This window comes from Pterocles gutturalis, unplaced genomic scaffold, assembly GCF_000699245.1.
Source record: "Pterocles gutturalis isolate BGI_N339 unplaced genomic scaffold, ASM69924v1 Scaffold41572, whole genome shotgun sequence".
Taxonomy (NCBI): Eukaryota; Metazoa; Chordata; class Aves; order Pterocliformes; family Pteroclidae; genus Pterocles; species Pterocles gutturalis.
Genome location: NW_010116892.1, coordinates 1 through 13,268, shown reverse-complemented (window position 1 = coordinate 13,268; position 13,268 = coordinate 1). Strand labels below are relative to the sequence as shown.

The 13,268-nt window shown below is 41.2% G+C and overlaps 1 protein-coding gene across 1 annotated transcript; it reads right to left on the bottom strand.

Annotated features, from left to right (window-relative positions):
* Positions 1-356: 356 nt before the first annotated feature.
* Positions 357-11,556, bottom strand: LOC104460263 (nucleolar RNA helicase 2-like; the record flags this gene model as incomplete). Its single annotated transcript, XM_010075640.1, has 13 exons — positions 357-533; positions 1,030-1,074; positions 1,865-1,999; positions 2,818-2,977; positions 3,922-3,995; positions 4,446-4,565; positions 5,112-5,273; positions 6,513-6,662; positions 6,922-7,067; positions 8,367-8,552; positions 9,217-9,334; positions 10,290-10,468; positions 11,481-11,556. Coding segments are annotated over 13 exons (1,728 nt in total), but the record flags the coding sequence as incomplete, so codon positions are not given.
* Positions 11,557-13,268: the final 1,712 nt, after the last annotated feature.

Sequence of the window (13,268 nt, the reverse complement as noted above, 5' to 3'; positions counted from 1 at the left end):
AATTTTTCTGATTTTTTCTAGAACCAGATTTTTTTTTATGTGAGGGCTGCTGAACAGGGAGGGTGCCGTAACGACGTGTTCGAAAGAGCAGTGATCTGCTGCAGCGCCGAGTTTCCGGTGAAATGCTCGCCCCTCAAGCCGCGAATGGTCAGGAAAACAGCAGCAGCGGGGTTGCTAAGCAAAAAGAAAGATCTAAAAAATCTAAGCATTTCAGCAAACGTGATTTTTAGCCATCCTCAAGGACAGGCTGCTTTAGCAAGAAATAAAGACAAAGAGGAATGTTGAACAGGCTTTTACTTTTTGATAACAATCAGCTCAGTCCCATAATCTGTACCAGAAGTTAATCAAGTGACCCATTAAAATCCTGTCCTGTTTCCATTCTTAAACCAGTTGCTTCTCCTGAAGCCGCCATCACCTTGCCTCGCATTTCCAAACTTGGAGAACCCTCGTCCTGCCTCCTGGGGGTACTCTTCCAGCTCCGGCAATTCCTTTGCCACAGACAGCTGCCAGCGCCTGGTGTCCCTCCACTGCTCCTGAAACAAGACCAAGGTAATGAGAATTTATGTGCCTGCAGGTGTATCCAAGGTATCCTATAGCATTAAAAGCAACACTGAATGCAAAGGCATTTCCAGACAAATCCCACCCTCGCCAAAATAGGCTGGCAGATCCCTCTTGGGAAACAACTCACAGTCCTATGACAAAGGATAAATGATCACAAAGGGACAAGAGGGAGTGAAGTCAACGGAAAACTGGTTAACTCCCAAATACACTGACGAGGTCAAAACCCAGAGCAGCCAAAGAACATAGGGTTTTGTTTAATAAGAAACAGGCAATATTATGAGAACTGAAATGACAAAGAGGCGTGACAGGGTATTTTCTAATGACTGTGCTGTGCTTTAATGACCGTGTTGTTTATGCAACATCCTTATTAAAACACAAACCAAACCACCCTATATTCAATCCTACACATGGCAATCACCAAATTCCAAATCACCAGGTTTCAAAGTAAATTCTGGCTAAAAAACATACCTGTATGTTACTCAGTTCACCAACAGGGATATCAAAGCACACTCCCTACAACGAGAAAATAAGAGATGCATTTGCTTTCTAAAGATACATCCAAGAAAAGAGACACACAACTCCAGACACACAACCTGCAAACTGCTCATACCCACTAACTGTAGAAACCAGAAATAGCAGAAAGCATGGTCTTTTGGGAGGAGCTTTTTATAAGCTGAAGAGAAAAAACCAGTTAAAACACAAAAATCTCAAAACAAAATGCAGATTCAAATGCTCTTTGCCAACAGCAGCATTGCCTGCAATCAGCCTGTCTGTTTGAAAGCAAGACAGGTGTCATCTGGCACCACAAGCTCTCTGAGAACACACTTGCACAGGAGACAAATGTCAGGAGCCAGGTTGAATGAATACTGTACCGATCAGGTCAGTCAGTCAGTCACTGCCCAGCTCTACAGCTGTCCTTTCAATGCAGTGGTACATAGTGTTCACAAGAGTTTACAACGAAAGAAAAGGTCACAACAACCATTCCCACTATATACATATTTCTGATTTATTTTCTTTTTAGGAGAGAATTCCTACATTATCATTAAGGAGCAATTTCTCCATTCAAAAAAGTGTCTTTTAAAACACTGAACTAGCTTCAATGCTGCTTTTTTTTTTTCTTAATATTGCATAGGTAAATAGCAGTTTCAGGGGGCCTCATAATATGTTACCATTCTCTCAGAAATTAGATTGAGTAGGGACATTTCTATATTGGTACTTCAGAACTCCTTCCTCAATCACTGCAAAAACTGGCCATATGTGTATACCCACCCCCACCTCCTTCCCCAAGTTTGGGCCATCTTACCATCTTCCCCTTGAGGAAACGCATTGCAGATACTTTGCCATCTACTTCCTCACCAAGCTGTTCTTTTAGTCCTCGCCAGGCATAGCTCATGCTGCGCATTTCTATTGAACACTTCAACACCATGGTCACAAAGCCCTTCAGGAAACAGAGACAAACATTTACGAGACTAAACTTGGTTGGACAGCCTCCCTAACAATGAACTCTACAATAACTTGGTATTGTAATGTAGTATTTAATCCTAAGAAATTAGCTTCCCAAGAGTGAAGCAACTAAAAGCCTCCTACAAAGCTGAAGGCATCCATCTAACCTAGGACTGCCCACTGATATAAAGGCCAATAGCATTTCTGTGTTTTAGCCAGAAGCAGAGACACATTTATTCAATACATAAAGTTACTGCTAGAAAAGGCATAAAAATCCCCAAATTTATATGAGAAGCACAGTCCAGTCACATGTTATTTCCAAAATTGTGTTACCACGCAACAAAGTGGGACAAGTTCTCCCTGAACGCATCAGAGAAAGGAAGGGCTGTACTTTTCTTCTGTCAAAGTCTCTTTGAAATCAGGTAATCACATAGTAGACTTACTTGAAATATTACAGAAATGTAAAAGTGTCCTGGGAAGGGAAAACTACAATAGCACAAACATCTATTAGCTTGTAAAATGTCATTAGTTACTCTCTTAGAGCATCAAAGTCTTCTGTCACTTAGAGCTCTGGAAAAATTCTTTTAACTCTCATTATAAGAAAATGTGCTAACTGATTTTGGGTTTCTCTGTTTTCCTGGAGAGTGCCAGTAAGAACTGATTTCAGTTAAGGACAAGCCACAGACCAGAAGGTGGGCATAACAGCTATTCAGAAACCCTACTGAAAGAACCTGAGAATAAGATGCCACACTTGGACTGGACACAAGCAATTAATTTACCCATTCTTGTTAATACACATATAACATCATTTACCGCCGTTGAGTTGAGTAAGGAGCGCTGCTGTATGTAAGATGCCCCAGAAATATGGGCTAGAGCTGCAGCCAGGGCAGCAACTGCCCCTTTTTCATCTATGAGCTCTTGAGCAGATTTTCTGAAGTAGTCTACTGCAGAAGGAGGAATGGCCTCCAACATCCTACATGGTGACAAAAAACATTTAAGAGATCAGCAAAGGCCAGCGTCAAGTGCAGTCATGTTTAAGACACAGACAGATTTCAGTATTAACGAATTATCTCTAAAAGCCTTGGCTATCACGCTTACGCTTCACTACCACTCATTTAACTTAACACCTTCAGGATGCTGAATATCCACCTTCTCTGTGGGTGGGCAGAGAAGGAAACCGCTACAGTGTCACTGCTGGGATGGGGCAGTACTTTCTGCTCTCAGCGCAATCTGATCCAATTCGTTATTTCTAGGAGAGGCAGTGAAAACACGCTGGGAAACTGAGAACAGCTACTCCTCTAATGCTATTTTTGCTACACCAGCACCTCCCACCAGTTTTCAGTAGGCAGTTAACCCAACACCATGCCCATGATTTCCTTTACACTGGTCAAAACCTTGCTAATTAACAAGTAATAATCTCTACCAATGCCATTTCCACCAATGGGGCAGCAAATGTAAACAGAGCTGCATGGAATAAAAATCATAACCCTTGAGAATAAAATAATACAAAGAAACACAGGATGCAGCTACAACACCCTCACTACTGCAGAGTAACTCCTCATTATACTAAGTATTGCTCTATACACTGCTGCTTTATCACCTGAGCAGACAATATCAGTTTCCCCTCATGACAGTAATTCCCTGTTCTGCTAATTGATTTCTGACAGTATAAAAAAAGATTAATTTACGCAAGAACTTAGGGAACATTATGTTCCATGAAAAGGTCTATTTCAAGCACACAGAGGTTTATTGATTTCATCTTATGAAAACAAGTCCACCTGTACATGCAAAGCAGGTGACTTTTACAACACAGGGAAAGGCATGCTCACATACTGGTCCAACCCCTTAAAGCTTTGCATTAACAGCATTGTTGGTAACACCTCTAGGTATCTTTTAAGAGCAGGCAAATAAACTTACTTTTTGGCATCATTACTTGAAGCTTTAATTACATCTGTAGCAGAGGGAACACCTACACGCTTAAATGTAATCCCCTGAAATCAAGAAAACAAATTACAGTTAAAGGTACTTTCAGCACTCACAACCCAACCTTACTTAAGCCACATTACTGAGACCTCTAGTTACTGTTTAGAACATCAACATAATCTTTACCTAATTTCTTTCTAAAGCTAGAATAAAGCTTTTACGTTCCCGCCTTTGTTAGTCTGGAACTACCTTACACCGATTTGCATGCAGACTTAACACAAGGCATGGTCTCCTTCACGCACAGTCTGCCTGCTGACATCAACATAGTACTGCCAATATGGGAAAACTCCTGAGACATTAGAAGAGGCTGATATATCAACATTTTAGGCCTACTAGTCTACAGGACATGAGGCCCATACTGGACTCAAAAGCAGCCTGTGGTTATGAAGTCTAAAATTGTCAGAGTCTTTTTAGGAGCCGAATAATGTCATTAAGCAGAGGTCTGAGGTACAACTCACCGCCTTGTGCTCAACTTGTTTCAGAACATCTTCTTCTCTTCGCTGAAATAAACAAATGCAGATCCCAGTCCGGCCCGCTCGACCAGTACGTCCAGAACGATGAATGTAGGAATCAACATCCTTCAGAAATGCAGATTAACACGACAAAAACCTTATGTCACTTAAACTGCTGACATTTGTGTGTTGTAAGAGAGAAAATGGAAGCTAAATTCTAATTCAGAAGCCTAAGGAGTGACACATTATGTGTCTATACCCAAACTTCTAACTACTCGGGTTTGTGTATCCTACCCCTACCCAAGGTACGCTGCCTCAGGTTTAAAAAATACCATTGACATAAGTTTTCTTAAAATAAAAAGCTCCACAGGAGTTTCAAAAGAAGAAGGCAGCAAGAGTATTTTAGAATAGTTATGAAACTCAAAAAAGTTCAGAAGGGATTCAGAAATGCTGAAACAAGGTCAAAAGCTATCTTACGACTTTCCAGTAGTAACCAAAAATCATCACTTTAATCAAAGCTCAAAATACAAAAAGCCTAATTAGGAAATTCTAGGCCTGCATTTACAAAAAATCCACTTCACTTGTGATTCAGAACACACTTCTGGTAAAACAAAGGAATAACCCACTGTTCTACTACCAAAAAAAAAACCCAAGTTTCCCCTAATGACTTACTTTTGGTGGTGAACACTGTATAACAAGGTCAACCTCAGGAATATCCAAACCACGAGCAGCTACATTTGTTGCAATGAGAACTTCAAACACACCATTTCTAAAGCCTTTTAGTGTAATTTCTCTCTGTTTCTGTGGAATGTCACCATGCAATGACTGGGCATCCTGTCAGTGAAACAAACCATTAAGATGCTATTTAACAGGGGAGTCTAGGTTGCAGTATCTAAAGACATTTAATTACAAAACCCAAAACACTGTGCAAAACAAATTACACAGCTGATACCAAAGGAATATAAAGCGTCCTGCTTTGTGGTTTGATCCTTCTCTGGGACAATAATACTCATAAGCAGTAGTTTTACTATAACATTATCATTTGTAGCATACCAACAGCAGACTGTACAATTCAGATTTCACTTCTACTGGAAGAAGTGGAAGCAACTGTACTTCAGCAGTGCTTGTCAAGAGCTAGCAGGAGACTCGGCTCCCTTCCCTGGGAAGCCATCCCAAAGCACACAGAAGCTGAAGTGACGTTTTCAGGGCATTCCCAAACCCTACAGGTGATCTGAACAGCCTCCACTTGTAATGGGACAAGAGACAGATCAAGTGTTTGACAAGGAGAAAGAGGAGAGTCACAAGGTCAGAATTAAAATGAGTAACATGCTAAAGCAGAACTTAACAGCATATGAGAAAAATATACCACATGCTGACAGAAGAAGAAAGTCATTGGATTTACTGTGAAAGCAGTAGGGCCACAGACAAAAATTGTTGCTGCAAGATTTTAACGTGGATGGTATGATATTTACCAAATACTGGGCAAACCATGTATGCCCACCACTGTTCTTTCACCATAAATTAGTATTTAGTGTCAAACAGGACTTTTTCTGAAAAGATCCAGCACCTTCCCCCACTCTCAAAAAGAAGGTGCTAATTCAAGCAATATAGAAAACCTGCTCAATATATTGTCTGAACCAACTATCAAATGACCTCCCAAGGACAACAGGATGTTCTGCTCTACTACATTAGTTGGATTTTCTGAACACTGACTGTTCAAAGAATAAAAGCCACTAAGAGATGGGAATCCAAAGAGCACACCAACAGGAGATGGAGTACGCGCACTCCACTAGCTCCTGCTTATTACCATTATCACTATCTCCAGCTTATTCAGCATAAGTTGTGTATTTTCCATTGATCCAGTCCTGCACAATTTTAAAGCCAAAGGAAGAAATGCATAATCAGAGACAAGAGGGTATTTTAATTGTAAAGCTCTACTTTTAGAAACAGCTTTCGTAAGTCTTAAAACCACGCACAGAAACAACTTCATCCACAGTTGCAAGCGCATATTCACTTTAGGGCATACAACCCCTGAATATCCATAACAGCTGCTCTCCGTTCAGACCCTAGTACCTGTTTGAGCGAAGCATTCATAGCCAGTTCGTTTGCTTCTTTTTTGGTCTCACAAAAGACAATGGTCCGCCCATGGCTGCCACTGTAGACTTGAATGATATCCCCAAGAACTCCTGCTCTCTGAGATGAGCGACACTGTATAGCCAAATGCTATTTGGGAAAGAAACACAATAACCACCTATGTTAAATCTAAGTCATGCACAGGACAAACAAAACAAACACAGAAAGATTTTTTTTTTTAAATCAAGCTTGCAAGCTACTGCCCCCACATTAAAGCTCCACTTAAAAAAACTTGTGTCAATCATGTGAAAAGTCATTCCCACCCTCATTTGTAAAGTCAGTGCAGAACCGACCTTATCCAGCCCACATTCTCTCAGGAACTGCACTGCTCTGAAGCAGAATCACTCACTTCCACAGTTGTGGCAGTCCTTTGAGTTTTCTTTCCAATCAGGTCAATCTGCTCATAATCATCTTTCATGTATTTTTTTGCTACATCATATACCCATCGTGGACAGGTTGCCGAGAACAGCAGTGTCTGGGGGTTGTTCTCAGAACCTGGAAGGAAAGGCCACCAATTTCAGTCATCACAACAGACTCTGAAACATGAAACTGATAAAAAAAGCAACAGAGTTGCTCTCAAATTGAGGTTTACATGTGCAATAAATCAGATACAAGAAGAAAACCTAGAAGCAATATAAACATTTTGAACACCCTTTAGACACCAAAGGCAAAATTACAGTAATTTTAACTGGAACAAACCGAATCCTTCATCCTGCCCGAGAAGAAATGCAAGACATGTTTCTAGATCGTCTGTTAAAAGATGGTTTAGACCATGCCTGAGGCCTCCCACATACCTGAAAGAACTCTTGTCTCAATGCCTCCTTGCCTGGTATTGCAATACTAACTATCTGTGAACAGCATGGCTATGTGTAAAGAAAAAAGGCAGGCTAAAAAGGACACTGTGCAGATCAGGGGCAAGAATTACATAACAAGACAGATTATCCCAAGCAAGAACAGTTTAACAAACAGTATCCATAAAAAGTTTAACATTCATAGCTCCACAGGATCATCAACAGAAAGAAACCCACATTGCAAAAGAATGCTATTATTGCCTACAATTTATTTTCCAGTTATGAAAAAAACTTTCAAGATTTAATAATTATGACAACTCTTCCAAAACCTATACAGATTTTTAGAAAGTGATCTGTACTTTTTGGCTGTCAGGACAAAGAACAACGCTGCAGAAACGGGAGAATGTAACAGTCAAGTAAAAACTACAGTGGCTGTACTGGGTCAAACTTAGGATCCATGAAGCTCATATACTCCTCCAACAGTAGTCAAGCGCACTTGACAAAGATGTGAAGAAACACTGCCAGCAACCAGCTTTTTGTGGCTTCAAGCCAGAAGTGATACCCCTGCTTTTAGTAATCCTTGATAATTCTACTTTCAGTAATTGAAAACTGTCCATTTTCACAGCTTTTGGCATTAGTACAATGTGGCAAGGAATTTCATGCTATTAAGATAACCTCCTTCAGCTCTGTACCTGCTACCTGCTGGCTTCGCTGAATGCCCACGACATCAGAAAAGAGTACATATTCCCTAGTTGTCAACTTTGTGTGATGATGAGTGCACAGACACATCATAACTGTAATCCTCCCAGAGATGCCATTCCAACCCATCAGCCATCTATCACCTTGCTTTGAACCCTTTCCAACTCTACCTTACCCTTTCCTCTGAGGTCCAACACTACCATGGCACAAAGGACTCAAGTTGAGGGTGTACCAGCAGTTTTCAAAGCAGCACAACTGTGTTTTCTGCATTGTCCTCTATTCCTCTCCTGATGTCAGAACTTACCTTTTTTATAAGCAAATCCTAAGATTTCTTCCACTTGTTCTGCAAAGCCCATGTCTAACATGTGATCAACTTCATCCAAAACAACATGCTTCACACTGGAAAGTTCCAGCTTGCTATTCTGAATGTGGTCTTTGATCCGTCCAGGAGTTCCCACTAGAATATCAATGCCACTTTTAAGGAGATCGACTGTAAAAAAAAAGACAGAAAAGCAAGGACAGTGTCAGAATGCTAACAGACAACAAAGTAAAAAGCTACCACTACACAGCAACACTTTCAATTTTAGAACCAAAAAACTACTGCCCTTCACTTTTATCTCTGAATAATAAAGCACAGCATCCAGTCTGAGCAACAAGCAAGTAAGCTTTACAGCTGTCAGGAATACCAGCTAAACCACAAGCAAAGTTACAGTAAGATACATCAATTTCCAAGCAGCAATGAGCTGGCATTAGAAACCTCCAGAGCTTTATATCACAGGAAAATGCTTTAGCTTTTCATCTCTATTCTTTTTCACAGCTACTGCTTGAGACAGAGACACACAAACATACACAGTTCTCTCTTTTCCTTGGACAGTCACCTAGTCCCAGTGTATGTCCACACAAAAACCGTGCAAACACGCAATAAAGAAGAAACTAAAAGAACTAGTCACTTTGTAAACCTGTAACCATTCTTTTAAATAACGATTTATTGGAACTAAATAATTCAACCCAGGCTGTATGCTTCCTTTGAAAGCAATTTCATGGTTCCTGACTGAAGTGAAACTCTGAGGGGGAAAAAAGCCAGTTTTATTCATGGAATGCATTTGAAGAAAGTCAACACCAATGCAGTCGTTAATTCCTTAGCATCTACTTACGTTGTTCTCTATACGGAGTTCCTCCATAAAAACAAGCCACTGACAGTTTCCTGGTGAGATTCTTGAAGTCTTTGGCTACCTGAGTGGCCAGCTCTCTGGTTGGAACAAGAACCAGCACCTGAAGGAAGTGAAAAGAGATAAAAATGTAGCTACACTTGGGAGAGGTGGTCAGGAGAAAAGGGTTTACTTCACATTAAACAGTGGTATTTTTATCTCCAGTTAATGCCAGATGAAGTAGACACTTGGTGTAACACTAGCAAGGACAACAAAGGTGCAGTTCAGCATTAAAGGATAGGAATAGTCACTAAACAATTTGCAGTAGTAAGATCTTAAAAAGATACGTAGCATGACATACTCTAGCCGTATATTCTCCTTCTCCACCTACCCACCTTCCTCCAATATCTATCCTTCCCTGCTCCATTTTCTTTTAAGAATGAAGTGATAAAACTGAATTATTCTCTAGCAACCTTTCAGACAATAAGATTTAAATTAAAACTTACACCACTTTTAAAGTTAATAAAATAGAAGGATGAAGTCGCCAACAAATCTGCAGACTACAACAGTTTTTCAGTCTAATGATAAATACAAACACGATTTGCATGAGAATAGGATATCTGATCACAGGTATCCGGCTACCAATCCTATCTCACGCTTAAGTAGAAAAGTGAACACCACTTGCATCCATTAAGTTGAGTCTCCAGACATGAGGGTAAAAAAAAAAAATCTAAACTCTTCAGTTATCACCATGGAATTTACAGTGAGAAACAACCTCAATGAATGGAGACAAGTCCAGCTGACTCAACCACTACCTAAAAAGAGGCAGGGGATTCAACCCAAAAGCTGCACGCTAACTTCCTGAGGATACAGCCTCTCAAATAAGGTCACAAGGAACCCAAAAAGTGAAATGTGTTATCACTCTGATGCTGCAAAACCTCTGTCACATCACAGCTGCTGCTCTGCAGGAAGTGTTCAGTATTAGACACACCAATAAAGGAGAAAGAAGTCCCCAAAAAGTCCCCAAAACAATTACAAAATCACTTTTGAAAACTGCCATATTCTAAATGGTAAATTACTTTTGGTGAACGGCCTCTTCTGCCCTCTTGCGATACACTCTGAAGTTTTTCAATCAGCGGAAGAACAAAAGAAAAGGTTTTCCCGGTTCCTGTTCGAGCTTGAGCAATTACATCTTTGCCGTCATATATGGGCTGAAAAGTCTTCACTTGCACAGGGAACAGGTATTTTACACATCGAGCTGTAAAATAAGCCAAACAGATTTCATTAAAAGGCACTGATTCTACTGTAAGCTGAACAAACAATTAGAAGCCCTCATATATAACTAGCCCGAGTATACAGGACACATCATGTCAAATTCTGTGCACAACAGAAGGTGCAAGGTAAAAGGAATACATATCTGTGTGTTTTCTCTCCTACTCTAGATCAAAAAGTACTCCCCCTTCAATACACAGCTGAGTATTCACAATGAAATAAAACCTTATTTATAACATTTGGCATAAGACAACCAGAGGGAAAGAAGGAAAAAAAAAAGAAAAACAGAACAAAACATTCTTTTTTCTGATACACCCCAAGATTTTGTGATAGCTTGGTTCCAAGAGCAGAGAAGGAGGTGAGGGTGTTTAAGATATTCTAAAACTTGAGAGAATTTTGCACAGCAGAAATTAAAAAATCCGTCCAAGAGAAACTTCCAAGCAAGGAAAACATAAAGCAACTAAGAGAACTTGTCTGGGAAACAAGAATTGCAGTTTCCCAACACAGAGAACAAGAACTCTACTGTGGTTACATCCACCATAAGACATATCTAGAAAAGATATGAAAATGCTCTAACAGTCCTCATACTTCACAGAAGCCAAACAGTCCTCATACAGGAAATTTCATTACACTTATTTAAGAAGTGACAATGTAGACAGCAGATAGTAGAATTAAAACAAAGATACGTGGTAAGTAAAATGATGCTGATAAGAAAAACCCTCTCTCTAGAATGTATATGTAGGAATAACCACACCACAGAAAAATACACTCACCTTAAAATGACAGAACCTGAAATGGAATAAAACAGAAACTGTTCCTACTAACAGCAGTAGATTCTTTGCATCTACAGTGACCGCTCATGTGCATGTTCTTACTCTACAATAAACGTAAGAGAATTTAGGACAAATTACCTTTGGCTTCTGCCTCTGCTTGCATGGGTAACAGAGTTCAATTCTGCACAAACATTTAAAGAAATTTCTTTTGCCACATTAACTAACCTTTGAGAAGGTTGATGGTGTTTTTGGAGAGAGGAAAATTGGAGAAGGCGCCTTCTTCTGCTTCTTCTGTCAGCTCCTAACAGGATAAAAGAAAAAATGAAAACAAAACCCCAAATTTATTACCCCTAAGAGATGAGCAAATAACATACCCTACACAGGCACACAAGAAAAACCGTGCATTTACTTTATCACTCCTGCTTTACCAGCTACTTCCTTTCTGTCTAAAGAGAAAGAAAACCCTTGTGATGCAGGTACTTCACAAACAAAAATGTCATCACGGCATAAAGTGGGAAATTTGAATCCAGCCACCCTGTACTAGAAGACAAGACACACTGACACAGGCTGCACCAGTCAGTGTGACAGAATTCCTACAGATGAATCTTGGTTTTACATCAGTCTTAAGTAAAGACTTCCTACCAAAGGTCTTCCTGCTCTTGTTACCTGCAACAACTTGTTCAAAACCACAACTACTGCTATCTCATCCTTAGTTCAGATATACCTGCACCACCTTTTAAGAACCAAGGCTAACAAAAGGGAACGACTGCCCCTTCCATGTGACCGCATCACATCGTGCACATATGCTTTGCAACTCAGGAAACCACTTGTTAAAAATCTTAACTGGAGTCCAGTGAAATTATTAGGAAACTGTTTTTCACAGCAGAACACATTTGCTGTCACAATTCACTGTGTGAAGTAGGAATTTCCCTCTAAATCACACCTACTCGGTATACCATACAAGCAGCTTAACTTGTACACTGTTAGATACTTCCTTAAAGCTCACCGTTTAGCTTCCACCTCAAAGATACAAAAAGCACTCTTGTGATCCATGTTCCCATCTTAAACACAAGAGAGAAAACTACCCAGAGAAGGTCCATACAAGGGAAGGCAGGCTGTGGGGCCCCCTCGCACATGTGTGTGAGGCCAAGAGCGAAATCTGAACAGGAAGAACTCCAGAAGGAGAAATTAATGAGGATAACTATGACCTCCCCTTACAGGACACCTTGCCAAATACTCCTTCAAAGGGCTTGCCGGCAGAGAAAGCCCTGTCACAGAACAAGCCAATGCACATTTCTGGGACGGTGACCGCCTGTGCAGCAGGGAGAAACCCTTGTGCTGCAGGGCACGGAACAAACTGCCACACAAAGACGAACTACCACACAGAGACTGCTTTCTGCTAGCTAGCTTCCTCCACTGCAGGATAAGCTACTCCAAACAGCTTGGCTTGGCATTTACCACGAGGGGGAAAGCACAACGAGGCTACCACACGTTGGTGCAGGTACTGCCATGCTTCACTCATCCGCCCACAGCTTGGGCAGCAATGGGCACGGTGCCGGGCACTCCCCGATGCCCCAAACTAAGTACCATAAATGTAAATCTCAGGAGAACAGCGGCCAACTGCCTACGACAGCAGCCCAACGCCCCCACAGCCGTCACAACAAATCTCCACACAGCATCCAATATGTGTCATTAAGCCCACTCATTACCACTGGGCCTTTAATGAGAGAAAAAACAGGGTTCCGCTGGCAGAGCATCAGTACCTCCCCATCACCGTCCTGCTCCCCAGCGCCCGGGGCTGTCCCATCACCGCTGACAGCGGAGGAAGCTTTCACCGTCTGCTCGGAGCCGCTGCTCTTCACCTTGCCATTTTTCGTCTTCTTGGCCAGGGGGGGCTCAAGGTCACCGCCTCCCAGCCCACTCTCCTCAGGGGGAGCTTGCTCGCCCTCAGCTTTCCCGCGCCGCTTCAGCTTCTCCCGCCGCCTCAGCCTCTTCTCCGGGGTTTCGTCCTGC